Genomic DNA, 27,837 nt, shown 5'->3' with positions numbered 1-27,837 from the left:
TTATTTGGAATTGTCAGGAATGCTGAAATATGCCTTAATATTTCTTGAGACAAAAAAGTCCACTTTAAATTACTTTTTCCTAATAACAAAAAAACCCACTAAAATTTTGTTTGCCTGGTGAAACTCCCTCAAGTGCAATCTCCTAGAGAAGCTTCTAGCAGAAATAGTTCAATGGAAAATGGTATTTTTAATAAAAAGAGAGAGGAAAATCTGCTGAACTCCATGAACTCTTGGAAAGTTGTAACATTATACCTGTCAGATGTCTTCAACATTTGAGGGTGATTTTCCTCCTCCTACCCTTCCTTAAAAGGCTCTGTTGCTGTTTCATTGTAAATACAGCTATATTTAATTGGATTATCATTCCCAAAAATAACTATTTGCATAAGATGAGAAGAGGGTGCCTACCACACAATGCTCCAAATTCTTATTTGTCTCTGAATATGCCTCAAACCATCAGAAGGCTCCACATTCATACATTCACACATTCATACAGGATACTTTGCTGTTACAACTCCCTGCAGCTCTAGATTATATGGGGAATTGAGCAGCAGATTTGGAAGCAGGCAGGCAGCAGGCAAAAAAAAAGAGGGAATAGTGATTTAATAACTTTGCTGTAATGCAGATACATAGGAGACATGAATTAAGGTTGTGCAGCAGAACTTAAGTTAGACTTTTCCTAAATTCTGAATTAGTAAATAAACTTATCTTCCTGTAAAACGTTATCTTGAAAAGTTGCATTATGTTACCCAACAGTAGCTTCTGTTCTTGCAAACCTCTTCCATTGCTTTTCCTAGTCGTAAGAAAGTAAAGTTGTGTCCCTCTACTCAGTCTTGTAATGATAGAAATGTGTTTCTTGTCACATTTCTAAGCTTGTAATACAGTCATGTTATTTCAGGCTGGTACAACTATTCTTCATTCATTTTCTCCTTTTCTATCTATAGCTTCTTAAACTCGGGTCGAGCATGATCTCTAAAGAAGCTTCTTTTCAAGAGCTGAAGGCTGAAGCTGAAAGCTATAAGGAAAACAATGCTAGGCTGATGTCTCGCCTCCTGTCTTTGCAAACACGAATCCAGGAGATGGAAGAAGAGCTGTGTGTGCTTGCTGCTTCTAAAAACCAGGCTGAGCTGACAGCTCAGGTGGCATATAAGGAAAATTTGGAGCTGAAGGAGGAGCTTAATGAGAAAAGTGCCAAACTTCAGTAAGAGTCATGTGAGATAAGAAACAACTTTTTGGAGGGGGATGACAGAATGGTACAGTTGCCAATACAGAAAAATAAGTTGGTGGATAGACTTTATTGCAGTTCTGAATTCTGTGACTGTGCCTGAGCGGGTGGAAGGTGTTGAAATTTGAATTTTGTTTTGAGTTGTTAGTCCATATATGGAGGTTTGAATGTTTTGTGCTTTGAAGGTGAAATGCATTAAACTTATAAAAGATAGTGTCCTTTAACTGTACTGTTCTTAGCATAGTGTATCAGAGCACTAATCTGTCAGTTCTACATAATTGCTCATGTTTTGGGTCTGTAGGATGGAGACTCACAGCAAAATTGATTGGTATGAAATATTCTGAACTCTTAAATTCCAAAATCAGTGTTAGTCATATTAATAGATACCCAGGCTTTTATAATGGATTTTTCTGCCCATTATCAGAATAATATTTGTGGCTCTATCAATACTGTCTACTCAAGAGCAAACTGAGTATTTACCAGACACCTGTATTTCCCAAATCAGTATTTTGCACAGCTCTGTCAGGTTTTATGCATTGAAAGTGAATAATTAAGTAACTTTAAAACTTAGAGAAAAACCATTGCAGTGCACTTGTTTATTACCAGCTGATTGCCAAAAGCCCTGCTTGGAGAGTGCAGTCTTACATACTGGCCGTTAAGATTCTTTAAAATGTTATTTCTGCTAGGGGAAAAAAAAAAAAAAAAGAGAAGAGGGAACAAAAACCTCCTATACTGTTTGTTTGCCTAACTAACTGGGAAAAAACTTCTGGAATACTGTGTTTCATACTCACCTGCCATTATAGTGATACAATCATTTTATGGGCATAAATCTCTGCTGTCACTCCCAGAGCAGTCCTGGCTGCTCTCTTTGGTGTACAACACTTGTGAAATCAGTTCTGTTTGTGTGGATGCGTGGTGATCAGGACCAGGGGACTGCTCCAAGAGAGAGGTGAGCAAAATAAAAAGCTCAGTTACCACCTCTACCAATCGCAGCTCTGGTTCACTGGGCACCTGGAGTGTGCCACTGGACTTCTGGCAAAAGGGAAGTGATACTGCTCATTTGGAGGGAGCAAACATGTTGGGTTGCTCATGAATGTGCCATGTTTGCTTCCAATGCTTTTTGCTGTCTTCAGCTAATGGTTACATGTGTCACTTCATACTAACCAATGTGTTGACTCAGTTAACTTCAGTGACTTAGTCTGGCCACCCTGGTAGTACTTGGCCCATGACTAGTCCTAATTAAGTGTTCAAAAAGATTTTCACTGAAAACCACTAATGAAAGGGGAGAGCAAGCCAGCATGCATGAAGTGCATATTTATATTCTGTACCTTGGGAATATAGTAAGAAATGTTTGGCGAATTCTATGATTGGCTTCCAGGATGTGCACTTCTCCTATTGAAAATGGTGCTTTTCTACTCAACATGTCTATTGCCATGGTATTTTTAGAGTGTGAACTGTCAAAAGCTTTGTTCTTCTTTTTTTTCCTTCCCTTCTCTTTGCTCATTAGTTCTGAAGAGCTAGCAAAACTGTGAAAAAGCTGTGTTCTACTTTCTTGTACCTGACTCCCTATTTTCTAGATGCTCGCACCTTTATGGCCCTACTGCTGGTAATTAGATTGTTCGTAAAGTTATCAAGTGAGTGCTTTGTACTTCAGATTTCTCGATTTCTTTCAGGCATGGATTTGTGAGTGGATACATCAATTTTTAGAGCCAAAGAACAGTTGTGGGGTTGGTGGTCAATCTTATATAATATTCTGACATATAGGCATGCATATATGGCATGTCTGAGCCTAATACATTTTCACTTCTGACACATCCCTTCTCACAACAACAGTTCAGCAATAATCTCATGGTTTAGTTTTACTGGGGCTACAGAGGAAAGGAAGGTGCCCAGAGGTGAGGAAGCTGTGAAGGTGCTTGTGTTCTGAGGCACAGTGTCTGCTGCAGAAGGCAGAGCTCTTTCGGCTCATGGTGTGTGCTGTGGAACTGCCCTCACAGTGCCCAGAGCAGTAATGAATATTTTGCATTCCTCTCTGTTATTCTGCCACTCTCTTTCACTTTGCAGCATTTTCAGCAGCTGTGCTAATCTCCCTCCTAAGGTTATGTGCTAAATCTTTTCATGGACTGTTTTGCTTACTGATTTATAAGCATTCAATGTACTGAGTTTGCACTCACTGTGCATCTCCTGTTGGAGTGTCCTGTGGCTCTTTGGTTATGGAATGATGCTATGTTTTATTACCAGCCTAGAAAGAAATCAGAAATGGAAAAGAGTGAGTCCAGCAATGACTACTGTGCTCACCTTGAAAACTGAGAGTAGTGCTACACTGCGATAAGCAAATGAGTTTCAATAAAATATTTACTTTAGACATGCATTTAGTTACAGCTCAGGTCTTGATTTATTCTAGAGTGAAGAACTTGCTTTAGAAAGAACCTTGTTTTTCAAATGGAAGCACAACAGCTTGTCTTGCAAATTTACCACTACCAATCTACCATGTCTTGCACTCTATCACTAAGTACCTCACTCGTGGGTGTTACTGAGAGGTGTTGGAGTTGACATTTGGATTACACTACTGCAGTTTTGAGCTCTGCTTGGCTGGCTGGTTTTGCTAACCAGTTTCTTTGTAGTTTTTTATAAGCGATGTGTGTTTCACCATCATGAGCAAGATTTTTTTCTGTATTTCCTGCCAAATCAGACTGTAGTGGTTTTTGTTTGTTGGACTCGTCCCTGTTCCTGGCAAGGGAAAGGATGTAACCACATTTACACTAATGAGTTAAACTCACTGTTAATTTATTTGGTTGGTTGTCCTTGAACAGTACAAACTGACACCTGCTCTTAAGGCTGAAAACACATTTCATTTGGGATATGCATCTGCATAATAGGCATCTGTTGAGCAGTGAAATTACTGATGAAAATTCCCTTTTCTTCATATCTTTGATAGCCCTAGATGCTGTCTTTTTAAATGCATTCCTTTCATGAGTAGTGCTTCAGAGTACTGTACAACAAAGTAGTGTCTCCCATCTCTTCTTTTGCTGGTAAACTTCCCTTCACAGGTACTCTGGATGTCTTACACTTCCATTAGTCCAGGAAGTCTTTTCTTTACCTGAAGTTTGTTAATCATCTCTGTCAGCTTCTGCAGAGAGGGGATGTGAAGTGCTTTTCACTTATTTTTGCTAAGAGTTGATCACTGTCTCCCCCTCACTTTTTCTAGACTTTTGCTTGCACTTTCCTCTTGTAGTATCTTGAGGGCACTATTTATTCATGTCACTTGGTTATAGTGTTTTTTTTCAAATTTTGTAATGAGAATGAGATTGGGATCATAGATTTATTGAAGTATTAATCAAAAGCAAAGATGAAGAAACATTTACACATAAGGCAACAGCAAAAGTTATATGTATTAAATAACAGATACAGAGAATTAAATGCAACTTTTAAAATTCATTTGGTGGTATGCAGAAGCTAGCAATAGTCTTGGGACTTTATATTTTACCTAAAATTATTTTTCAGGGAACATTCATGCTGATGTGTATCTTTTTTTCTGTCTAATTAGTAAATATTTGAATGAGTGTGAAGACAACATGACTAAGGCTTCTAAAATCAGCCAAAACTATCAAGAGCTCCTTGCACATCTTTCTGGATTCTTGGACATAGACATCAGAGAAAAAGAGAAACCACGGGAGCATCTAACATCAAAGGTGATGGTGTGGGCAAATGTTTCTCTACAGTGATTTAATAGAAAAATATTTAGTTGTCACAGAAGTAAAGCAAATTATAGAGATCTTTGTATTTAATTATGGTTTTCAGACAGTGTTATCATTTAAAGACAGATTTTTTTTCATACTGGGCTAATTTTCAAAGGTGCTGAACACTAATAGGCATCAGTGGTCTCAGTCTGCTCTTATCTGCATAAATAATTTATCAGCATGTAGTTCCCACATACACCCCTGATTAGATACTTGGTTAAAAGCTTTCCTTAAAACATTAACATGGGGGTCAACAGGTGATGTATAAACTGTAGCACTAGATCTTAGCTCTTATCTTGAGCTGACATACCATTAAATACAAACATCTGAAATGGCATTTCCTAAAACAACCCTTACTGTGTCCTGTAAAAAAATGCTGTAAATAACTTTGTGGTGTTTCTGAGACTTAATAATAAAAATTTATTATTTCTCTTCAGAATGCTTCTGAAGTTCCAAAAAACTAAGCTTCCCTTTAGGAAAAGATAATTGTTTGTATATTCTTTGAACATCTATCAGTGCTGCTGAAAGACATTTTATTTTAATTTTATGCATTTCACTCATCTTCTCTCTACTCTTTAATCTCTATTTTTCTTCACTTTGGAGCACAATAGGTATTTGGGGAAATTCTATTTCATTATATTCATACCATTGTAAGATTACGGTCTTAATAAATCAAGATTATCTAGGTATGTATCACAGTGAGTTTATGCCCTCATAATATTTCATAATATTCCAACACATTGAAATTTTAAGAGATGCTCTAAAAAAGTTGTCACACAAGATGCACGTTTGCATGCTTTAATAAGTTAATAATTAGAGCTTTAAAAAACATATCTTCATGTCTTTTAACAAGGTAGTAATAAATCTAGTTGGGAAATCTAATTTGTACTGAAAGCTGTGCCTTAGGAAACTGTAGCAACTATTTTTTCTGGGGTCTTGGCTCATCTATTTATCTTCTTTTCCACATTACGGTTTTATTTAAGACAGAATTGATCTGTTTTAGTCTTAACAAATCTCTTGCCAGTAGGAATCAGGGCACATTTTTTGCTCACTCTTTGAAGTGCCCACATTCCAGTGATGAGGAATAGCATAGTGTACCAAAACAGCCCTAGAATCCTCCTGGAAGGGACTCCTTTTTCCAAGGTGTTGGCTGCTCATAATGGCAGCACACCAGGTATTTGGCCCTGCCCTTGAATGTGATTATGAAATATCTGTTACTAACTCAAACCTCTCGTGCTTAAAAAGTTTTGAGTGTGAATTGCAGCTCTCTTGTTCCAAATGAAAGGCACACATCTTAAAAAGCCAGGCTAAAATGGTTTGCTTTTGACACAAAGCAGCTGCATGGTCTGTTTTCTGACCTGCTTCACATCAAGCATGGATATGCAGCAGAAGCAGCTCTCCACCTGTCTAATACGTCATAAAATCTGTGTGGGAGTAAATCTGAATCACACTATGCTGGGGTGGGGGTTTATAGCGAGAATATGTTCTATGATTTTAACTGTCTTTCTACTCCTTTTCTAAAGGAACAGTAGAGTGCAATTATCAGTCTGGCCTAGGGGTCACCAGGATCACTGAGTCTTTTTTGGCATGATTAGGAGCAGGTATAACTGGGATGGATATTTTTAATTGTTAAGAGCTTCTAAGAAACTACTAACATTTGATTTATTTCTCAAGGTCTCTGAAATATGTAAAGAAAATCTGACACTAAAAGACCGGGTTGCTGCTCTTCAAGAAGAGGTGAATGTCCATGAGATGGAGTCTAAAGCTAACAGAGAAACTATCATGAGACTAGTTTCAGAAGTAGCCAAGGAGCAGGAAAAGGCAGCAGGATACTGCCAAGACATGGAAAAGCTTAGTAAGGTACATAATTGCATGGCTTGTATGCTTGTCTGGTTTTCAAATGTTTTCTTGAAATTTCAAATTAATTTTCAATAGGAATTGCATGAGAAAAAATGCTTCTGAAAAAATTATGTTGATTAGTATCTTTCCTAAATCCTAAAATGTCCTAAAAAGGACATTTTCCTAAGGTTATTTGTAACTTCTTGAAAGTGAGATATGAAGATTAAACAATAAAATTTTGTGAAATAGATCTGAGGCAGCTGTAATGTCTTTCAATGCTGTTTGCAAATTTCTATCTTTGCTTTCTTCTTAGTGTTGTAGCCTTTGTGCTTGCACAATCGTATTAATAAATGAATGTGTATGTTGTTAATATCTGAGGCACAAGCATGCAGTGGAGAAAAAATGCTCTTTTAAATAACATGTATCTGGTACTGTGAGCTTCCTGAGAATTTTTCTACTCAGGTATCCAAATATTCCAATGAGAAATTGAAAGGAATTAATAGGACACTATTCTTTCTCTTAAGGCACTGGACAGTAAAGTGTCTTGGCTTCCACACACCCTAGATTATCTTTTCACTGCATTATAAATTTATATTTCATAACCATTTTCTCACACCCAAAAAGTTGTAGGCAGTAGGATGGCTCTTGCAGGAAAGCACTGTTTCACTGTTGGGAAGCAGCAGGAAGGATGGTCGGATGAGAAATGTAAGTTAAGTTTTAAGTGAAGTATTCACCAAATTCACCTAGCTATGATTTGTGAAGAAAAAGGATGTGATTCAAGGATTGCATTGCTCCAGGAGAACTCCCCATTAAAAGTTCGCACATTTCAAAGGATGGATGAACAAAGTGCATTTCTGTAGCAATTTTCCTCAATGCTTTGCACTTTGAGTGATGTGGAAAGGAAGCAGTTTAGTGAAGCCAGAATGAAGATTTCCTGCACGTGAAACTGTGTGGTTAAAGCTGATGGCTGGAATGTGAGAAAAACAGAGAAACTTAGACTGCCAAATACGTGTCTGAGTTGCGTGTGGTTGAGTTTGTAGGAATTTTTAACATGAAGGCAACCTCATGCAAGTGAGTTTTCTAAAGTAACACAGCATTTTCCCCACCCCTGGCATTCCTCTTTTCCTGAAGAAGAGACACCCACCATACACTTTAAAGGATACAGTGTTCTGATTTAGTTGTAAGCAAAATACTTAGGAGATGAGAAATAGCTGGCAGCGTGCTCTGGAGAAGAAAGAATTTGTGGGGAAGATAGATGTAAGTACCATAAGGGTCATAAATTTTACTTACTGCTGAAAATAGTTCTTACCAAGCTGTGTACAATTTTTTAAGACTCAATGAAACTGAGAGAGAACCTGCACCAAAAGCTTAAACAGGTCCTTTTTGAGAACATTTTATTTTCATGCTTCACTTCAAACACAGGTATGTAAGGAAGAGCAGAGTGTAGTTTACTCAGTAAGCCAGAATCAGGAGATGTTTTAGACCAAGATCACAGCTCCATTTGTGGCTTGTTTTTCAAGTTTGCTCTAACTGCAAAAGCATTTACTAAGTTGAGCTAGTTTTCTGAAAAATATTTTCCTATCATTATTTTGCATGTGCCAAATACATAATTTATCTAACCAATCTTACAGAAATGTCTTTCTAAATTATTAGCATTGCCTTTGAAAAGCATTGCTTTTGAAAAGCCCCATCTGCATGGAGACTGTGGATTCCTCCAGTGCAATTTCAGTTTAGTGACTTACATTTGCAGACACTGAATAAAGCTGTTGAGAAGGTTTTGTATTCACAAAAGCATGTGAAAAAGTTCCATCCCGAAAGAGAAAGAAAAAACCAAAAAATGCTTTAAGTCCTCACATGTAAAGTGTGAACTGTGGTTTCCCCTGTTCCTTCGATGAGTCTGACATGGCTGCAGGAGGGGCACCAGTGGCATAAAGTCAGTCTGACTCTGCCACATACTTCATGCTGCACACTTTAAGCACATGAACAGAGCTGCATGTGTTGTGACACGTTCCTCTGTCAAGGTGAGAAGCAGAAATCCATACTGTTCCTGTGCCAGAAGACTCATACTTGGCTGTGTCTTTCTGGGCTGTTTTCTGGACTTAATTAATGAAATTGCCTGTAGCTGAATTTACCCAGCAAAGGCTGAGTACAAGTGACTCCTGCCTGCATGTGCCTACAGCTCCCAGGGCCAAGCATTTTGGCCATCTTCAGTGTTACAGATTGATATGGCAGCCCATTTCCCCCAGTTTTCTCTTAAAATTCTTCCTAAATGTATAGGGACCATCACACAGTTCTGTCAGCCATCTCCACCAAGATTTGGCCACTGTTTCCTACCACCCCTCTGAATAATTGCCTCTTTTAATTGCCAGATTAAACTCCACTCCCATTTCTTAGGACTTCTATGGATTCTTTCTCTTGACTGGGTGCTTTTTTTTGTGTCCCAGGAGGAGGTAGCTGCCTGTATTCAAAAATTCTTACTGAATAAAATGAAAGCCAGTTAATTACATTTTAAGGTTAATATATTTAAAATTTTCTTTAGCTTGTTTGATACTTGAGTATTTGTTGCAGTTAGCTGGGCTTCATTTGAGGGACATTAACAAATGAACAATTTTATCTGTTCCCCTTTCAGTCTCACTGCATGGCAATATCAACAAGCATAGAATAAAAACGAATAATTCTTGAAACTAATAAAAGTAAAAAAAATAAATTCAAGAAGCTGGGTTTTTTCTAATCTATTATTTTTATTTATTTCTGAATATATTCTTATTTATGACTGAATTTCTCATGTTTCTGATAGAATATTGCAAGATTTTGCGTCTGGAAATCTGAAAATATTGTGCATATCTTTATTTTGGCTGCATTTGATATCAAATTTGCATTTGATGAAAAACAACTTTTAAATCCTGTCCAGATTTCTAGACTGAGAATCAGAATACTTTAACTTTCTTTCTGTATTTCCAGAGGGTGATTACTGATTATGATAATCATAATTAGAGAATTAAGACATTCTTTGACAGAGTCTGTAGGTCCTCTAAAATGTCTTACTTATTCTAACCAAGGTTCTTTATAGTATTTAATAAATTCCTCTATGGTATTTGTCTAAGGTATAGAAGAGGATGCATATATTCTTCCAGACCAATTTAAATACAGCATTACCACAGAGGAACCACAAGAACTAGTAAACTGTCTTGTTCTGTTTCACATATTTGATAAAGATTCAATCTGGAAATATTTGTGATTTCCCTCTGAAGTGTTATTTTAAACATCTGTTTTACAAAGACATGCACTGTACAAAATCTTTAAACATACTTGAAGTGAAAGCAAGCAATTTTAATTAATACATCTGCATGTACTACTGCTACTGATGCAAAATTAACCATGAAAATACTCTTCAGTATTCAATATAGGCTTATATTATTATGTAAATAAACAAAATAGATCTAAGTAGTTTATAATCAATATAAATTCATTAAAATAAATCAATTGTATGAAAATAATTAATTAAAATATGAAAACATTATTTAAGGAAATTGACTGAACTTGAGAAACATGGCTACATTTTGAATATACCCAAATACTTAGATTGTAGGAGAGACAGTCAAATGATTTTAGGTTGTTCTTGTCCCAACAAATAAATACAGGAATGAGTTTCTCAGAACCTGGTGGGGGTTTTTTTTGTTTGTTTTTGTTTTTGTTTTGTTGTTTGTTTGGGTTTTTTTGTTTTGTTTTTTGTTTTTGTTTATAAGATGTCATTAAGAAGATGCATATTAGAGACAGGTTTCAGCAGGCATCACAAATATTTCCAGATTGAGTCATTAGAGAAGACAGGAGATAGGAGCAAACTAGTTACAATCCTTATGGTATAACAGTAGTAACTGGAGGTGCAGCTGATGTAAGAATTCATCTGGAAAATACCTGCATTCTTTTTAATACCTTCTTATTACTGTTAATGTAATGTGGACTCTTTTTTGTATATGTATGTGTAGTTGAATTCAGTCTATTGAGACTATGCTGCTGATTGGGGTGTTGGTATTAATAGCATTATTGAATTATTTAGGTTGGGAAAGACCTGTAAGTTCATGGAGTCCAGCTGTTAACTCATCACTGCCAAGTCCACCACTGAACCATGTCCCTAAGTACCCAATCTACAAGTCTTTCAGATACCTCTAGGGATGGTGACTCCACCACTTCCCTGGGCAGCCTGTTCCTTCATGGCCCTTTTGATGAATAATTTTTTCCAAGTATACCATCTAAACCTCCCCTGCCACAATTCAAGGCTATTTCCTACTGTTTGTTAACTGGGAGAAGAAGCTGACTCTCACCTGGCTACAGCCTCCTTTCAGGCAGCTGTAGAGAGTGGTAAGGTTTCCCCTGAGTCTCCTCCAGATTAAACACCCCCAGCTCCTTCAGATGCTCCTCACCAGACTTGTGCTCCAGACTCTTCAGCACCAGAGCACCTCAATGTCCTTCCTCAACTGAGGGACCCAAAACTGGGCACAGCATACGAGGTGTGGCCTCACCAGTGCTGAGAACAGGGTGACAATCACTGCCCTGCTCCTGCTGGCCACACCATTGCTGATCCAGGCCAGGATGCCATTGGCCTTCTTGGCCACCTGGGCACAGCTGGGTCAAGTTCAGCTGCTGCTGACCAGCACCCCCAGGCCCTTTTCTGCCAGGCAGTTTCCCAGCCACTGTTTGATGGCTTGCACTTCCTTATATTATACCTTGATCTTTTGAATAAACGATGTTTGTTTTCAGATGTTCACAATTTAACAAGATGGTAATTAGGTAAGCTCCCTGGTATTGGCAAACCATTTTAGCACTGCCTTGCTGAAAGGAAAAATAGGCACTGCTGAAAACTGTAATTGAAATAAATTACTCTATTCTTTGCTGTAATTACCATAATATAGTTCTGAGCACAGGTGGGAATTTTCTAGTTTCTATTAATAGGACTTGTCTAGAATAAAAAAGAGAAATTGGCAAGGAATCATAGAAACAACATTTGATTCTAAAACAATTCTAAAATTACTTCAGAAAGTGTAATGACAAATAATTTCCTAAATGACAGGGGTTGTTTTTATTTATGTTTTTCATGTTTGCCTTTTCACAGCTATTAAAAATTTTAGTATTTTTAGTATCATATTTTTATATTTTATTTTCTAAATGTGCCCTGCATACTCCTTTCTTTTAGCCACCCTCCGTGCTATAGAAATGCTCCCAGATTTAACTGGTTGATTGGCAGGTATTCCATTAATACAAATGATATACTATGCTCCACAGCAAGCACACACAGACCCTGAGAGACCCTTGAGTCATCACCATATTCATAACTGCACCAGGAACAGTTCTTTAAGTCCACTGTGCACAATCTTAACTTGTATCAGTCCACTTACTGAGCATCTACTTACCTCTGAGACCTCCAGAAGAATCCAATCTCTCTCTGTAAATATTTCATCCTCTGTAGTAATTTTGCGTCATGGGTATTATTCTTTCTTTTTGTGTCATGTATGGAATAATATTCTTTCCCATTTGTTCTTACCAATCAGAAAATGCCCTGAGAAATGAAGATTTTGTCTTTGCTGTACTTTTAGTTGGTTGTACTGCAAATATTTTTCTTGTATATGTATGTGTAAGGACTCTTAATATTGGTATTGTGGGGAAAGGAGAGACTCACAATACTTTATTTCTTTATGCTCAGATGTTAGTTTTCTTTATTTTTTCTGTCATCATTTGTTTTGCTGTCATAGGTCAGGATGCACAATTCTTTCTGTCTGCTCTGACCTGTTAGGTCAATATTTATGTACAACTGATACAGATACATATGTATTGGTTGTATTTTATTCCTTCCCAACCAAGCCTTGTTTTGTCTGTTCCCTTGCTTCTCATTTCTGTGAGTAAACAATCTCAGGAATTTTTGCCACAATCAGGTGAACTGACCTCAGAGATCACCTCTTATGACTATATTCAGGGCGATTGTGTCTATTGTTTTGGTTAGCTCCGAATTGTCAGGCAGTCAGAGTTGATCATCACTGCAGGTCCCTTCCAACTGAAATAATCTATTCAATCCTCCACTATCCTGCCCTCTCCTCTCTCAACTGTAGTACTTTGGCTTTATTTGTGATACATCTTTTTCACTGCTTGTTTTTCAGGTCATATTATCTGGATGGAAAAGTAAGATTTTAATAGTGTTACAGTAAAAAAAATTGTTTCATTCACCTGAAAGTTTTATTTATGTATTCCTTTTTGCAAACCAATAGAAGAGCTTAGTCCTTAGTGTGATTACACAGACTTCAGATTTTCATCAATTTCAGTGGGAGTTCCCCTATGAGACTCTGACATTGAGCAAATATGAGGAATATGGGTCTTGGTTTCTCTGTCTGCAGTACCTGCTCCTGAGTTATTGCTTAAAAATCTTATTTAATTTTTCATGCACTTTAGGATCTTCACAGTGCTATAATAAAGAGACAGAGTTTAGAGATGGAGATCAGAAACCTCCAAGAGAAACTGACTGTTAACCAGAAGGCTTTGGATACCTCAAAGCAGGAACTGCAGAATCTGAAGAAATCTTCCAGGGAGTTAGATGCAAGACTGAAGAGTAGCAGAGAAGAGGCCAGGACTGCCCAGAGCTCTTTAGAGGCTTTTAAAGAAGAAATTGCTACCCTGCTCAGCCGTGGATTTGCAATAGTTAAACCTTCTCAGAAGGCCATTTTGGAGAGGATCCGAGAAATAAATTGCAAAGAGCAGAATAAAGAAAAAGTAAGTCAACTGCACTTGCCCAATGTGTGAATTTATTTTCTCTGGGTTCTGTTTCATTTTATTCATCTGGTATTGAGTGTTGATTCTTTCTGCTTAGGTTTTGGAATTACAAAAACCTTTAATTTTGTTATCTATTGATTTAAGGTAATAGGGGACAAACATCTATGTTTCACTAAGCAGGAAGTGTTCAGAAATTAAATTAATAATAAATACTGTTAAGAAGAAAAGACTTGGAGTGTTCTTTTGTTACAACATTGAGATTTGGTTTCTGTGCCAGCAGACATCAAAGGTGGCTGTTTAGTTGCTATGATTTAGTGAAACCTGTGAACAAGTATGGATTTGCTGCTACAATGGTGACTTCAAGAACTGACTTCTTTCTCAAAGCAGATATAATTGATGAGCTGTCACAGGGAACTTCTTTCCCTCCAATCCTCAAAACCTGCACCTAAATATAAAGATGTGTTTTTACACTTACAGCTAAACATTATTCAGCATCCAAAGAAGGTAAAAGGAAGGCTCTAGCAAAAGGAAGGCTCTAGCTTGAGGCATTTGGACTGGTACTGTTTGCAAAGGTGTGTTTGAATGTATAGATAAAGAAGGGACAGCTCAGGAGGAAGGTGAGTCAGAATGAAGCCTGACCAATATCAGTATCCTGACACTACACTGAAGTTTCTCCCTTGCTTGCTTACAGTTTATTAATTTTGTTTGTGAGGACTATTTATATAACTAAAAGTTGCACACTAAATCAAAAGCTGCTTTCAGTGAGCCACTGAAAACCAGCTTTAATATTCTTGCCAGATATTGAAGTTCTAGCATCTCCTGCTGATGTGATAGTTTTTAACGACAGCAAATGGTTTTGTATGCTGTCCAAGGCTAGAAATGGTTCTCGAGAATATCCTGTGCATTTTGGTGAAGTATTAAAAAAAAAAACCAAAATCAAAAACCTATGCCATTGGTCTTCTTGCCTACCTGGGCACACTGTTGGCTCAGTTTCAGCCAGCTCTTGACCAACAACCCCACATCCTTTTTCATCATACAGCTTCCCAGCCACTCTGCCCAGCCTGTAGCAATGTTGTGACCTAAGGGCAGGACCTGGCACTTGAACCTGGCACTTTGCCTTGGTGAACTTCATACATTGGCATCAGACCACTGATCCAGCCTGTCCAAATCCCTCTGCAGAGCCTTCCCACCCTACTGCAGATCCACACTCCGACCCTACTTTGCGTCATATGTAAAATGGTTGTAGTTTGAAATTATCCAGTAGCCAATTAAAACAAAAAGCAGGAAGGGGCTTTTTATTTTGCAGGCTGGCTGATCAAGCTGCATGAGTCATAGGAATGAGAAGTTGTGGAGGTCAGAACTGCAGGACCAAAAATGTAGCCTTTGTAAAATGATGGATCAGGCATGGGGGGTAACAAGGGTGCAACCTTGTTTTAGGAAATGCCTACCTTTTGGGTTGTCTCTAAGCTAAGGATGAAAGTCACACCAGAATGCCCCAGGATGATAAAATGACAGCTTCTGCTCTGCTTCTGTGGTATAGTCTTTCACTTCCTCATGTCTATGGATCTTTGAAGCCTCTAAAACCCCCTTGCAGCCACTCTGCAGCCTGATAAAGGGGCTCTAGGTTCTGTGGCAGCAGCGAATCTCTGGGGGAACAAATGACTGCAACTCTTGTTCCTGCTGGGTGATGTGAGATGCAAAAAAGTGTAAAATATGTTTGTAGGCTCTTGCAGATTTATTATTGTTTAGTGTTGTCTACTGTATGAGCAGTAGTAATTTCTCAGTGTTTTTAGACAAGTTGGGGGCAAACTTTGTATTTAATTGGAAAACTTTCAGTGCCATTAAAATTAATGAGAGCTCCGTGTACTTACTGTTCATTTTATTAACTGGAACCAACAAGAGGCTTAAAATGAAGAGGCTGCTTGGAGATGAGTGTCTGAACACTGAGTTACAAATGCAATATAATGAATTATGTAAACAAATAATTATATGACAGTAAGAAGTAGACAGAGGGAAACAAGCAACTTTGTGTATAGACCTGCTTTTCAGTATTTCAGTATTGTAACCAGATACTTTCAAGCATTTAATTTATAAATAGTTTACAACTTAAAATCCATTGCATTATATGCTGGTGTTGTAAAGTTAACGGTGAAGAATTAGAATTTTTTTAAATTGTTCTGGTTGCTTGTTTTGAGATTTTATCCTTTTATCCTTGGACTCTGGTTAGATTAAAGAAATTATTATTACTATTTATTTTTTAAGCACAACCTTTCAAATACTGCTTAACAGTTGCCAATTGGGAAACACTCCTCTGAGATTTAATTATCCATATCTACTTTCTCCCCTACATACTGCATGTATTTTCTAAAAACTTATGTGCTTTTTCTAATCAACTCCTTAATAGAATAGTGATTTCTTTGGCTTATTTTAAGGAATGATAGCTGACTTCAAGGTATTGCTACTATGTCCACATCTTTGGAAATTTTGTGTCTGAATTACTTTGTATTGATTTTTTAATATATAGCAATACCTTTTAGTCATTTGACTAATCTTATTTATAATATCTATTCACTTTTGGGTGCCTCCACTTCTGCAATTTTTTGCTGCTGGTTGCAAATTTTTCTTTTTGATTTTTTAAATGCATATATTTTAAAGATAGATATTTTGCCCTATTTTTAGTAATTTGTTGATTTATCTTTCATATATTTCCAGCCTTCCCACCTAACCCCATATGCTTTGTTGGTTTGCTTGTTCTCTAGATGGTGTCTCAGCTTGAAACACAATTAGCTAAATTGACTAAAGCTTTGGAAAATCAGACCAGATTGTACCATGAAGCCCTGGAGAGGAGCAGGAAAGCTGAAAAATGTTCTGAGAATTTCCACGATCAACTGAAGCACTTGGAAGAGGAATTATTAACTGGAGACCTGATGCAAGATGGTTTGAAGCTTGAGAAACAAAAAGTAGTTGTACACATTATTTACTTTTGAATAGGCATCACTAAAGGCAGAGACACAACTCATATTAATTTGGTCTCCTGGAGCACTTCAAGTAATGAGAATTAGCAAAGTCAGACATTATGTAGAGAGTAATAATTTATTTTCTTTGACCAATAATTGCAGTTGGAAGATGTAGCTAAGCTTTTGAATTCCCAGTCCATTACTGTGAAACAAAACAAGCAAACAAAAACCCCCCAAACCCCTAAAAAACCCCACAAGCAACCCCCCCAAAACCAAACTATACCCCAAAACCAGCTTAAAAGAAGTCCTTGTCAATACCCCATCAGAAGTCCTTCAATTATTCTCTGATCTCAAAATTTCTCTCCTCTCTATGTCTTTCTCTAAAACATAATCTAGTCTGCAATCTCTCAAGATTTTTAGTTTTTGATTCTTTTATATTATGAGACAATCATGGCTACTAGGTTTTTTGTCTAATTGTATGAATGAATGCACTGTTAGCCTACAACTCATTCATGTGCCAAAGAGTTTGAAAAATGACATAGTACCTGGAAAGCCAAACACTACAGCTAAGAAAAACAAAGCTGTAGCATGCTGCCAGGCCACGATTAATGCTTAGAGGAATCAAGAATTTTGTGCTATTTGTTTTGCCTTAGACTATGATAAAATAATTTTTTTGAGCTAAGCATCCATCACATTGGGAGAAAACCAGAAAAGGGAGCTGTTTCTTCCACTCTGCTTCCTTTGTGAATAATATGTGGCCCTAGATTCTTAAATTATTCTCTAGATATTGATGCAATTTAGAGATCCTTTTTTGCGATTTTTTTTTCTGTCAATGAATAAATCCAATGCTTTCTTCTTCTGGTACCAGTTACCTCTGTTTGAGAGCTCACAGTAAGGGGCCATCACAGCACTTGCAGTATTAGCTAGGACACAGCTGTCACAGCTGTCCACTCTGACTTCTCCCAGCCGAGCTCCAGACAGGAACTGGAGTCAGAAGCAAGGACATACCTATTGCTGCAGAGAAGCAAACCCCAAATTTTTCTTGCTAAGAAGATAAATGCAGTAGATCTAGGGATATATGGACAAAGTAAGTGTTGGCTAAGAAAAGGACATATGGAGAATTTGCAGTTGTGTCTGGAGTGTGCCCAATTGCACCCTTTCAGTACATTATTTTTATAATGTACTTGGCTGCATATTGGCTGCCACTATTGTGGGGATTGCTTTTAAGTTGTACTTCATGACTTTTACTGAAGTTTTATTAATATTCTTCTGCCCACTTTTCCACATCTTAGTATCTGAAATTTCTGGAACAACTGAATGAGAAGATGAAGCTGGACAGTGTAGCAGCAGAGGTTGGATTTGATATGACTATGGATGCGATTCTGGCCCGGGTAGAGCAGTTGGTGAAACTGGAAGGTGATGCGGTGGTTGAGAACAAGACTGTGGCATACGGCCTCAGAAGGAAGGTATACAAAAAAGACATACCATTCAAAGATAAACATATGGCTGTGTTTCTGCAGTGGCCTGCTAGAGGCAGCAGACTGCATATGTGCAAGGAATTTCAAAGGTGTCCATGACATAAAAAGAAGACAGTGAGCATTTGCAAACTGTGCAAAAAGAAAACCCACCAGTTGGTCAAACGATACTGCTTTTCACAGCTTCTTAAGGAAAAAAAAGGACAAAGTTATGGATGTTTATATCTGTACATTTGTCTACTTTTAAAAACACATTTATAGTTCTGTAAACAGCTGCCATTAATATTTAAATCTAAAGGGATCTGCCAAGGAAGGAGGCACATTACACAAACTTCTCTAGAAGCTAGTAGGATGTTGGTTGTACTTCACCAAGAATTGCAGCGTTTCCAACAAGAACTGTTCCTTCATTCATTTGTTCCTACAGGAACAAGTCTGTTCAAATTTGATCAAACAACCCTCTGTCATCCTGTTATGACATAGGGAAATCTTTTGGATTTAGGCTTGCCAGACTGGTATAGAGCTGGGAATAGGGTCTGTTTAAGGTTTAAAACAATAGAGAAGCAAAATGAATTGGTAATACAAGGAATATCAGGTTAGGGTAAATGTGTTGATACTTCTTCATTAACTTTTCAAGAGAGGAAAAGGAGTTCAGGTTATTGATGCAACATGAGGATTAAATTTGCAATTATGCAATACCACAGTCTTTCACATTTATTTTTTCAAATGTCCTTGTGTTTGGAAATCAAGTTGAAGGCTCAGAAAGAAAAACTTGAAAGTAAAGAGCTGCACATGAACCTTCTGCGGCAGAAAATAACCCAGCTGGAGGAAGAGAAGCAAGTAAGGGCTGCATTAGCTGTGGAAAGGGATGAGGCCAATCTCGCTGTCAAAAAGTTACATAAGATGATAGAGAGGCTACAGAAGCAGCTTGATCTGGCAAGGGAAACAAATACTGATCTCAAAGCCAAGCTGTCTGAAACCAGTGAACTTAAGGTGAGTTAAAATATTACATTTATACTTCTATCCGTTTTTCTATTCCATTTGGATACAGCTGGACTTCATTTAAAATAAATGTGTTCATGGAGAGCTGCTCAAATCTTGGTGACAAAAACAAATATAATATTACAATGTTTTGGGTATTTTACAATTTGTCTTGATATGCTAAGTAGCATCTGCAAAGCACAATCAAAATTTTAAGGATAGTATAAGAAAAATACAATACATGGTTCCCTTTCTCTCTTGTTAGTATGACTGTCATGTATTTCCCCATGCATTGCTCACAGAAGGTCTATTCTGATAGGTATGAGGGGAATATAACAGGTAAGATTCTAAATTTTCATTGTTTCTATGTTTCATTACACTGCAGTAGTAATACATTACCTTGTTTTACTTAGGTGAATACAAGTGGTTTGCAGCCATTGATAGCTTGCTACCACTAAGAGAAAGGAAGACTGATTTTATGTGACTTTGTGTCTTGTGGCTGATGGAGTGAAACATACAATTCTGCACATGTTCCCACGGAACCATTTTTACTAGCAAAACATTTGGCAATTCTTTTTCCTACTATTTTTTCCAGGGGCTGGAAAAGAGTGAACCCACTCTGGGAATTTTCTTTTCTGCCCATATACTTCTTTTCATAAAACCTGTATAGAATTAATTGTCCTTGAAGAGAAACCTTTTTGTTCATTGTGTTGAAATAGGCCAGTCTCCTTTAATAACTTTTCAGTTCACATATACATGTGATGATTTAATGAAGTGCCCAAAAGTAACCACACTAATGTGCTTATTCATGATCACTCCTGATACTTTTTGCCATTTGCTCAAGTTAGCTAAAAAGTATGGCAAATTTAACACTTCCTCATCTTATTGCAGATCAAAACTTTGGAGCAGAACAGAGCAATAGAGGAACTCAATAAGTCTCAAGGCAAATTGGAAAGAATGAAAGAAAAAGCTGAGAAACAACTTAGATCTGCCAAATCAGAACTTCTTTTAACGGAGCGTAAAGCTACTGAAGATAAAGAAAAAAACAAAAATATGTTAGAAGCTGTTACCAGTGAGATGAAGGTGCTTAAAACAACACTTGCAGAACTAGCAAAAAGAGAGAGACAGGTAGGTGTATAGGTATTTGACAAGTGCTAGATGTCCCTTAGAGTGTAGGAAAAGGGTGTAGGAGGAGCAGCTATCCAGCTGTACTTAAAACTGCTCCAAACATCATAAAACAAGGAAATTTTAGCTCACACTTGTGTGTCACAGTGACAGTTGTGATTGCAAAGCTATTCTGTAAGTTAAGTTTTGCAAGAGATTAATAAATACAGGCTTTATTTTCTTTGCTCATCATAAAATATTGCATCACCTTTTAGAGAAGTATTAAAATGCTGTAAAATTCGAGTATCTCTCTTAAGGCATGTCTTTTTTCCAAATATCTTAGGTAGAAAACTTACCAACTTCTCATCTGCTTCTTTTTGTTTCCATATTGTGTTTTTTAGCAATGTTATAGATGGCATAATTGTTGAAAACAAATGGATGCTTCTTTAAAGTTAAAAATTTGTAATTTTAAATTTATTTCAGCTGCCTAGAACTTCATTAGATTTCCCAGCTAAAAATCTTATGGTGTATGTTGGCCTTATGACAACAATGACTCTGGATGAAATTTAAGAATGCTGTTTCAGAAAATTAGTCTAGAAAAATATAATTTTATTTACATGGAGAAGAATAACAACCTGGAAACAACCTTTTTTCCCCCTGGAAATCTTTAGTGCTTTTTGTTTTATAACAAAGTTTAGAAATTTGGCAGGAAGATTTAATTTCTTCATACATCTCATGAGGAAACAAAGCATCCAGCGCAGAGAAGAAGATATTAATTATACGTGGGAAATTATTCCATGGAGTCACACATTATGTATTTTGCTAAAAGCACAAACACAAATATTGACTTTTTACCATCTCTGAATCCGCTTGAATATTGTTGCAATGTTCTTTGGACTTTTCTGTCCTATTTTAGTTTAAAACCTTTCTCCTGTTTCCTATCATTATATGCCTGTGTAAAGTGCTGCTCTCCTTTTTTTTTTTTCTTTTTTGTGTGCCCCCTTTAAATACTGGAAGGTGTTATAAGGTGTCCCTGGAGCCTTCTCTTCTCCAGGCTGAACAATCCCAGCTCTCTCAGCCCAGCTTCATAGAAGAAGTTCTTCATCCCTCTGATCATCTCTGTATCTCTCCTTGGGAGCTGTTCTAACAGGTCCATGTTTGTCTTGTGCTGAGGACTCCAGACCTCAGCTCTGTTCTGTATTGGTTTCCATATTTGTGTTTCCGAATTGAAGGCAGCTCCTCGGGGTTGGAAACAAACTGCCTTTGGCAAAGTCTTGGAAACTGAGAGCTTGTTTTCAGGAAAGCTGCAAACCCCTTTCCTTTCAGACTTAACTGCTTTAGAATTCTGCACAGTGTTCTTGGGGTTGGGGACATTTCAGGACTGTCTATCTCCTCCTTATCCTTAGCCCTTGGCATATTTGGTGGAGTGAGGATGCTGCCACATCAGAACACGAGTCCAGTTTCTTGATGGTTTTGATGATTTTGTGGCATTTTGAGTCTCTTTCAGGCTTGGGAATGGAGATCTTGGCATTCAAATAGAGAGCAAGAAAAGCATATTTCCTCAAATAATAACATTTTCCTCTTTTATGTGTTGATGATAAGGGGAATTAAGGCATTTGCCATTTTGGCTGTGTAATTTATTGTCTGTTCAAGGGGCCTTGAAGTTTGACTGATAGTGATACATACTGTGACTTGAGAAGAGTAAATCAGCAGTGATGACAGCTACATGTGGATGTCTGTCCATGTGGAACTGCAGAGAGAAAGCTGGTGTCTTTAATTAATTACTTTACCAAATACTATTCCTATGACATTTTCAGCAGCTATGCACAGAAGAAAAACAAACATTTTCTTAATCTGCATCTTGAATTTGGGCTGTATCTTAATTCAAATCAAAGTCAGACCGCAGGATGTGCCAAAAACTTCCACCTTTCTTCTAACTTCCTCATTTCTTTTTTCTCAACAAAGTGCAGGGTGGAGGGGAGAGGTGGCAGATAGTGGTCAAGGACGAGCCTTAGCCTGTGCTCTGGGAATGGCCCACCAGAGTTTCAAGTTTGTATACTTTGTGGTCATCTGCATCAAGTAAAAGTGTGTTTTCCTCTGGTTTTGGAGTTGAGTCAGCAGGGAAGATATTCCTGTGAAAGATACTCAAGGAACACTTGAAAGCTGTGGTTTGTGTTTGAGACTCTTGACGTCTCAGCTGTTTGTATTTTGTGATTTGATGTATGCCCCAAAAGGCTGTTTCTCTCCTCTGCTGCTCTCTGTATTGAGCAACAGCTGATATGCCTTCATTTAGCGCTGATGATACAAGTGCTAGTGTGTATGCCTATATGTACATGTTTTCCCTGACATCTCCTTTGCTTCCTGTTTAATTTATCCCGTTCTCTTTGCTCTCGCAGCTGGCAGATTTCCGAGAGGTGGTCTCGCAGATGCTGGGCCTCGACATCGCCAGCCTGGCTCTTCCCGACTATGAAATCATTACTCGCCTTGAGGGGCTGATCCACTGCCATCAGCACCACCTCTTCCCCTGTGTCTGCCTCAAAAATGTGGCTCCCAGAGGGGCAGCAAAGAAACATCCTGCCTCTTCTCTGAACGGAGATGGGACAAAGTAAAATTTTCTGTTTGCTTCCTCACCTGCTGGAGCTCCGCAGTAAACGGATCCCTATTTCTGTTCCCTACTCTAGAGACACCAGCTAGGGCTGATTTTTAGAACTTCAGCTGAGAGACTGATTGGAACGGGTAAAGACAGCAGCCTGGAGATGGCAAACAGAAAATCTCTGGGCAGCTTAATACTTCGGTCATGAAAATGATAGGCAACACATCAACAATGCCCTCCAGTTTCAGTGCAGAGGCACTGAAGTCATGGGTCACCCAAGGTCAGTTCACAGTTCTGAGAAGTTATTGAATGTCTGCTTCAGTGGCATTCCTTGTGTTTTACCTCTAGGTGACAAGGATGAAATAAAGTAGGAGTTGTCCTGCTGCTTTTCTTCTTCCCACCTGGACATCTCTGCATTTTTACATATAAGGGCTTTCACTTCAAGACAATTGTCTGCAAGTTAGAGGATTATCTCAATTTTGAGAGATTCTTTTTTCCTTAGGTTAGTTTCTTTTGTCTGCTTGTATGGCAAAACAAATAATTCCGTTTTTGCAGGAAAGGCTTTCTCACAGGGTCCCATCATGTGCCTCATATAGATATATTTGGTAAAATTGAGTGTTGGCCTTGGTCATGAGGTCTTGAAAATTTTGTTTCCAACTTGTATTCCTTGGGTAATTAATCCACAGCAGCAATTCTTCTGAGTTAATGAAAACTTATTTTAGAATTCTTGTTCACTACAGAAAATAGTTGAACTACTAAAGTGTTTATTTTTAGAGAAGTGATGATGAGGTATAACAAACTACCTCTTAGTCGTAAAAACTGCTTTCTGAGTGTTGTTCAAATTCATGATTTTTTTAAAAATGAAATATAGACAATAAATCTGTTTTAATAGCACATTCAAACTTGATTCTGTGGTTTTAGTTTTCTCTTCCCATTATATGTTTTGTGTGGTTGTGTAGAAGAGCAAAGACAACTTACCTAATTATATCTGACCATTTGTGGGCTTTCTACAGTGTCTCAGCAAATGATGACCCACTCAGTAAAACCGAACACACTATTTTAAGAAAAATGACACTTTTTCAAGTAAGAGTGGTAATTTCTGGCTGAGGACTCAAAAGATGTTTTTATTTGATTTGCTTCTGAAGAATTGTTTCTCAGTGACTTGCTGTAAAATATAAAAATAAACACTCGAGCTTTTGTAAAATCAGTCATTTGAGAAGATAGAAATAAATCTTGTGTAAATTCTTATGCTCCTGTGGCTAACTGGATTAAAATCAATTTGATGTTTTGTTTTATAACGTAACATTATTTTGGGTGGGAATGACTTCAAGCTGAACAAGAGCAGGTTTAGATTAGATATTAAAAAATAATTCTTTTTCATGTGGGTAGTGAGGCAGAGGTTGCACGGGGAAGTTGTGGATGCTCCATCCCTGGAAGTATTCAGGGCAGGATGAAAGGTAATTTTTAGGCATGATATGTTGATTGGGGATTTAGAGGATGGAAAAGGATGCAATAATTTTCTAGCTCTCGATGAGATAATACAAGTAGTTTCACTTTGTGTTTTGTTGGTTTTATAGGCACTTATTTTTTATTTATTACTAAAGAACAAATCTCATTTTCTTCATCTACATTAATAAATATCATACAAAACATGATTTACCATATTATGAAAGTTAAGTAAATTGCAGTACAAATTTAGGTCCACTCAGCCCAGATAATAAATTCATAACATTAGGAAATAGTCTCTGAGAGTGACAATTATAAAGTAAGGTTGCATTGTGAAATGATTTCCTGCTGTCTGCCAGAAGACTTGAAGCCTTCTGTCAGGCTCATTAGCCCCATCCCTGCCACCCTGTGACCAGCCCTGGCACCAGCAGTGCAGTTCCAGCCCCACAGAAGCCACCAGCATGGGTCTCTGAATTATTTCAAAGGAGGCAGATTTGCACATGAAGTTCAAAGCAATGCTTGGTTAGTGGCTTGCATGTTAAGCCAGAAGAAAGAATAAAGTTTTTCTAATACTTTTTTTTTTTTTTAAGCACAGCAGATCTGTATTTTCTGAAGTATTAAAGCTAACCATGTTCACAAAGGAATATGACTAATATTCCCTGTATTTGCTTTCCTTTTGGAAGAGTACTGACATATTTCCCCGTTCACCAAAGCAAAATAAACAAACAGGCAAACAAACAAGTAAATAAATAAGAAGCCATTTGATTTGAACAAAGTTTAGGTGATTTTTGACCTATATAATTTAAATAAGCCCTGAAAAAAATGACTCTCAATTTTGTTTCATACAGCATTGAAGCAAGTCTTTTGCGAGAAAAATTAGAAGAAAAATTATGAATGTTTTCAAAGTTTGTTTCAAATGTTTTCCTCTTTTTTAAACCAAGATGCATTCAGCACAAGACGTGCATTGCAAGTGTGTATTGTGTTTGTGTCAGCAGACACCCCTCTTCCTGTAGGTTATTTTTACTAGGTTTGTCTGTATTAAAAAAGGTATGGAATTAAGAGTTTGCTATCTGTTCATAATTACTCTTTTATTGTGGTAAAAGATTCTTGATTTATCAGCAGAATGCATAGTAAAATAATGTAAAGAAGTAATATGTGTTAACTCACGGAATAGTACAGCTACATAAATACATTTTTTTCTCCAAATAACAGATGAAACAACTCCGGTGAATACAACTTTACTAAGTGTTAAGGAAAATTCAACCAATTAAAATGTTGCAATTGTAGATATTAATGTGGAATTATTTACATGCTATAAACTCTATAGTAATAAAATCACAAAGTAGGTAGAAAAATGAGTCTTGTAAGTGCATGAAAGTACATGGAACTGAATTTTTGCCTATGCATCATATTATTAATAATACACTATTTGCAACACAACAGAACCATGCATCAGAATATTGATGTAGTAGAACCATGATTCCTCAAAGAAAATAAGTGCAAAAGTATTTAAGTACTTTGGTAAATTAGAATTAAGATACATTAAGACAGATCACATTTAATTACTCTTTTACTTCTGTTGCTCTGTAGTTTATTATTACTGTATAAACAATTTGCTTGCTCTTTTAGATTTTCTGTGGATGTCCACAATTCTGTGGATGTCCATCATCCACAATTTCCTACAGCTGTTCTGTTACTCGATTATTTTGCACATTTTGATGGTGCAGGAGAGGGAAAATATGAATGACCCAAGTTCATAATAGATTTTAATTAAAAAAAAACAGACGAGGAATCAGCTACATTTAGAGAGAAAAAGTAATGTATTCTCCCAAACTTTTAATGTGAAATAGAAGTATTTTGTAAGACTACAGATTCTGACTTTTTCTCTGGACTATATAAAAGAAAAAGGGCGAGGAATGAAACAAAATGAAGTGAAACTTTCCAGGAAATTAGAGAAAAAAATATTTCTGTTATCACTGAAGCATACAAAATGAAAGTAGTTAACTATGTGTAAAATGAAGAAATGATAGCTTGCCAGAATAGAAACTAGAAAGAGTGTTCAAAGATAATCCTTTTCAGATGGAAGACTTCAGGGGTTTTTTTTTTTAATTTTTTTTTTTTCAAAACAAGTAAGAATCCTCTATGGCAATACATCATTTTTTCTGGAATGAGAATGAATTTATTAGATTGCACTCATAATTAATGAGAAATAATTGAGTCAGAAAAGAAAAATCTACAACACATAACAATGTGTTGAAACAAAATAGTTTGCTTTTCTGTCAGTTTTAAAGTCAGCTAATGAGCCTTGGGACAATGAAGAACACTATTTTCAGAGGGGAACAAATAAAAAAGTTGAGATACGTTATTTCATTTTTCCCCTGTGACTACTTATACTTTGGATAAGTAGGAGAAACAATACAAAGAAGACTGCAAAGTATGAGCCAATGGGCTCCAAGCAGGTGCCAGGCAGAGAAACCAAGGTTTGGATGGCTTCTGGTAAAGCTGGGGATGGAACTGGAGAGCAGGAAGTCTCACCAAACTGGGAGCTGGATAGGTTTTGGCCCCAGGTTATGCGTACCTTTTCTAATTTTTGTTATAAATCGGTGCTTTTATGAAATGATTTGGGCTTTTTTAAATTTTTTTTTTTTTCTTAGGGAATGTGAGTATGTTGGATGGGGAGGTTGAGTGCTTGGTTATAAACAAAACATTCAATTTTCTATTAATACTGTTTTTAAATAGGCCAGGGGATGCAATTTAATCTGACAAAAAAAAAAAAAAAAGAAGAATCTTGCCCACGAAACACTGGGATCTGATTACAAAACAAACACGTGATGGTACCCGTGGAATGCTGGAAGACCTTCCCCAGGGCTGGCACCACATGCCAGCAGAGCTGACTCAGCCCTTTCCCCTCCTGGTGGTGTTTTTGTACTGTGAGGAAGAGCACGGCCACAGCAGCTCTGGGGGCTGTGGCAGGGCATCAGGGGAGCCTTGCCAAAGGGAATGGAAATCTGGGCACACCAAAGAGGCACCTCTGGTCCCTACAGGGACTGTCTGCATCCTGAACACTGTGCTTTGATGGAGGCCTTGGGCTTAAACTGGCATGAAATAAGGAACAGTAAGAGTATTTCTAGCACTATTTCACTGAGTATTTCAAAGTATTTCTTCTGTGTACCCTTCATATTGCTGTAGCGGATTCATACTAACGATGTAAAAATATGCAGTATGAATTATAAAGTAACAGCATGAATTGATATGGTCAGCCACTCTGGCTGACTCCTTGCCCTTAGAGGAGGTCAGAGACTCATGATTAAACCAACAGGCATCCCAAAGGACGAGCAGAACAACATGAATGGCAACAATTCTCTGACCTTTATCCGAAGACATTTCTTTTCTTAGTCTCTACATGCTGCATTGGATTTGCTGTCATTCACAGCAAATATCTTTCTAACACGGACCTTTCAAAGATCACTTGCCTGCAGCAAAGTCTCTGATCAGCCCCGCTCCTTATCCAGCAAGGTTTCACATCTGTGAAACCTTGAGCAAGGAGCGCCAGGGTCAGCTGGGTTGTGTAGGCTTGCTGGAGAAATCTGTGCAGACTTTTGCTCTGCTGCCACTTTCCATCTCTGAGACCTGGCAGCCTCCTCCTGCACTTTAGCAGGGTGTGGATGGATCTTTGCACATTGTGTGGCACCAGCAGACATCAAGGCACAGTTGAATCTCTCGTGTG

General features: G+C 37.5%; 1 protein-coding gene across 4 annotated transcripts in view; it reads left to right on the top strand.

Annotated features, from left to right (window-relative positions):
- CCDC170 (coiled-coil domain containing 170) overlaps positions 1-23,566 on the top strand; it is a 32,546-nt gene extending 8,980 nt beyond the window's left edge. For 2 of the 4 annotated variants that reach the window (XM_088161724.1, XM_088161723.1), the window contains 9 exons: positions 942-1,198; positions 4,770-4,914; positions 6,637-6,822; positions 13,240-13,557; positions 16,317-16,520; positions 17,807-17,980; positions 18,737-18,979; positions 19,859-20,095; positions 22,468-23,566. In XM_088161724.1, the coding sequence (XP_088017850.1) occupies positions 942-1,198; positions 4,770-4,914; positions 6,637-6,822; positions 13,240-13,557; positions 16,317-16,520; positions 17,807-17,980; positions 18,737-18,979; positions 19,859-20,095; positions 22,468-22,680 (1,977 nt within the window). In that variant the 3' untranslated portion in view covers positions 22,681-23,566. The remainder of the gene's footprint in view (positions 1-941; positions 1,199-4,769; positions 4,915-6,636; positions 6,823-13,239; positions 13,558-16,316; positions 16,521-17,806; positions 17,981-18,736; positions 18,980-19,858; positions 20,096-22,467) is intronic. The other 2 variants (XM_014888368.2, XM_088161725.1) reach the window with 2 other exon arrangements.
- The last annotated feature ends 4,271 nt before the right edge of the window (positions 23,567-27,837 follow it).

This window comes from Sturnus vulgaris, chromosome 3, assembly GCF_052056855.1.
Source record: "Sturnus vulgaris isolate bStuVul1 chromosome 3, bStuVul1.hap1, whole genome shotgun sequence".
Taxonomy (NCBI): domain Eukaryota; kingdom Metazoa; phylum Chordata; class Aves; order Passeriformes; family Sturnidae; genus Sturnus; species Sturnus vulgaris.
The sequence above is the reverse complement of the archived record's forward strand: the minus strand, read 5'-3'. Positions and strand labels throughout refer to the sequence as shown.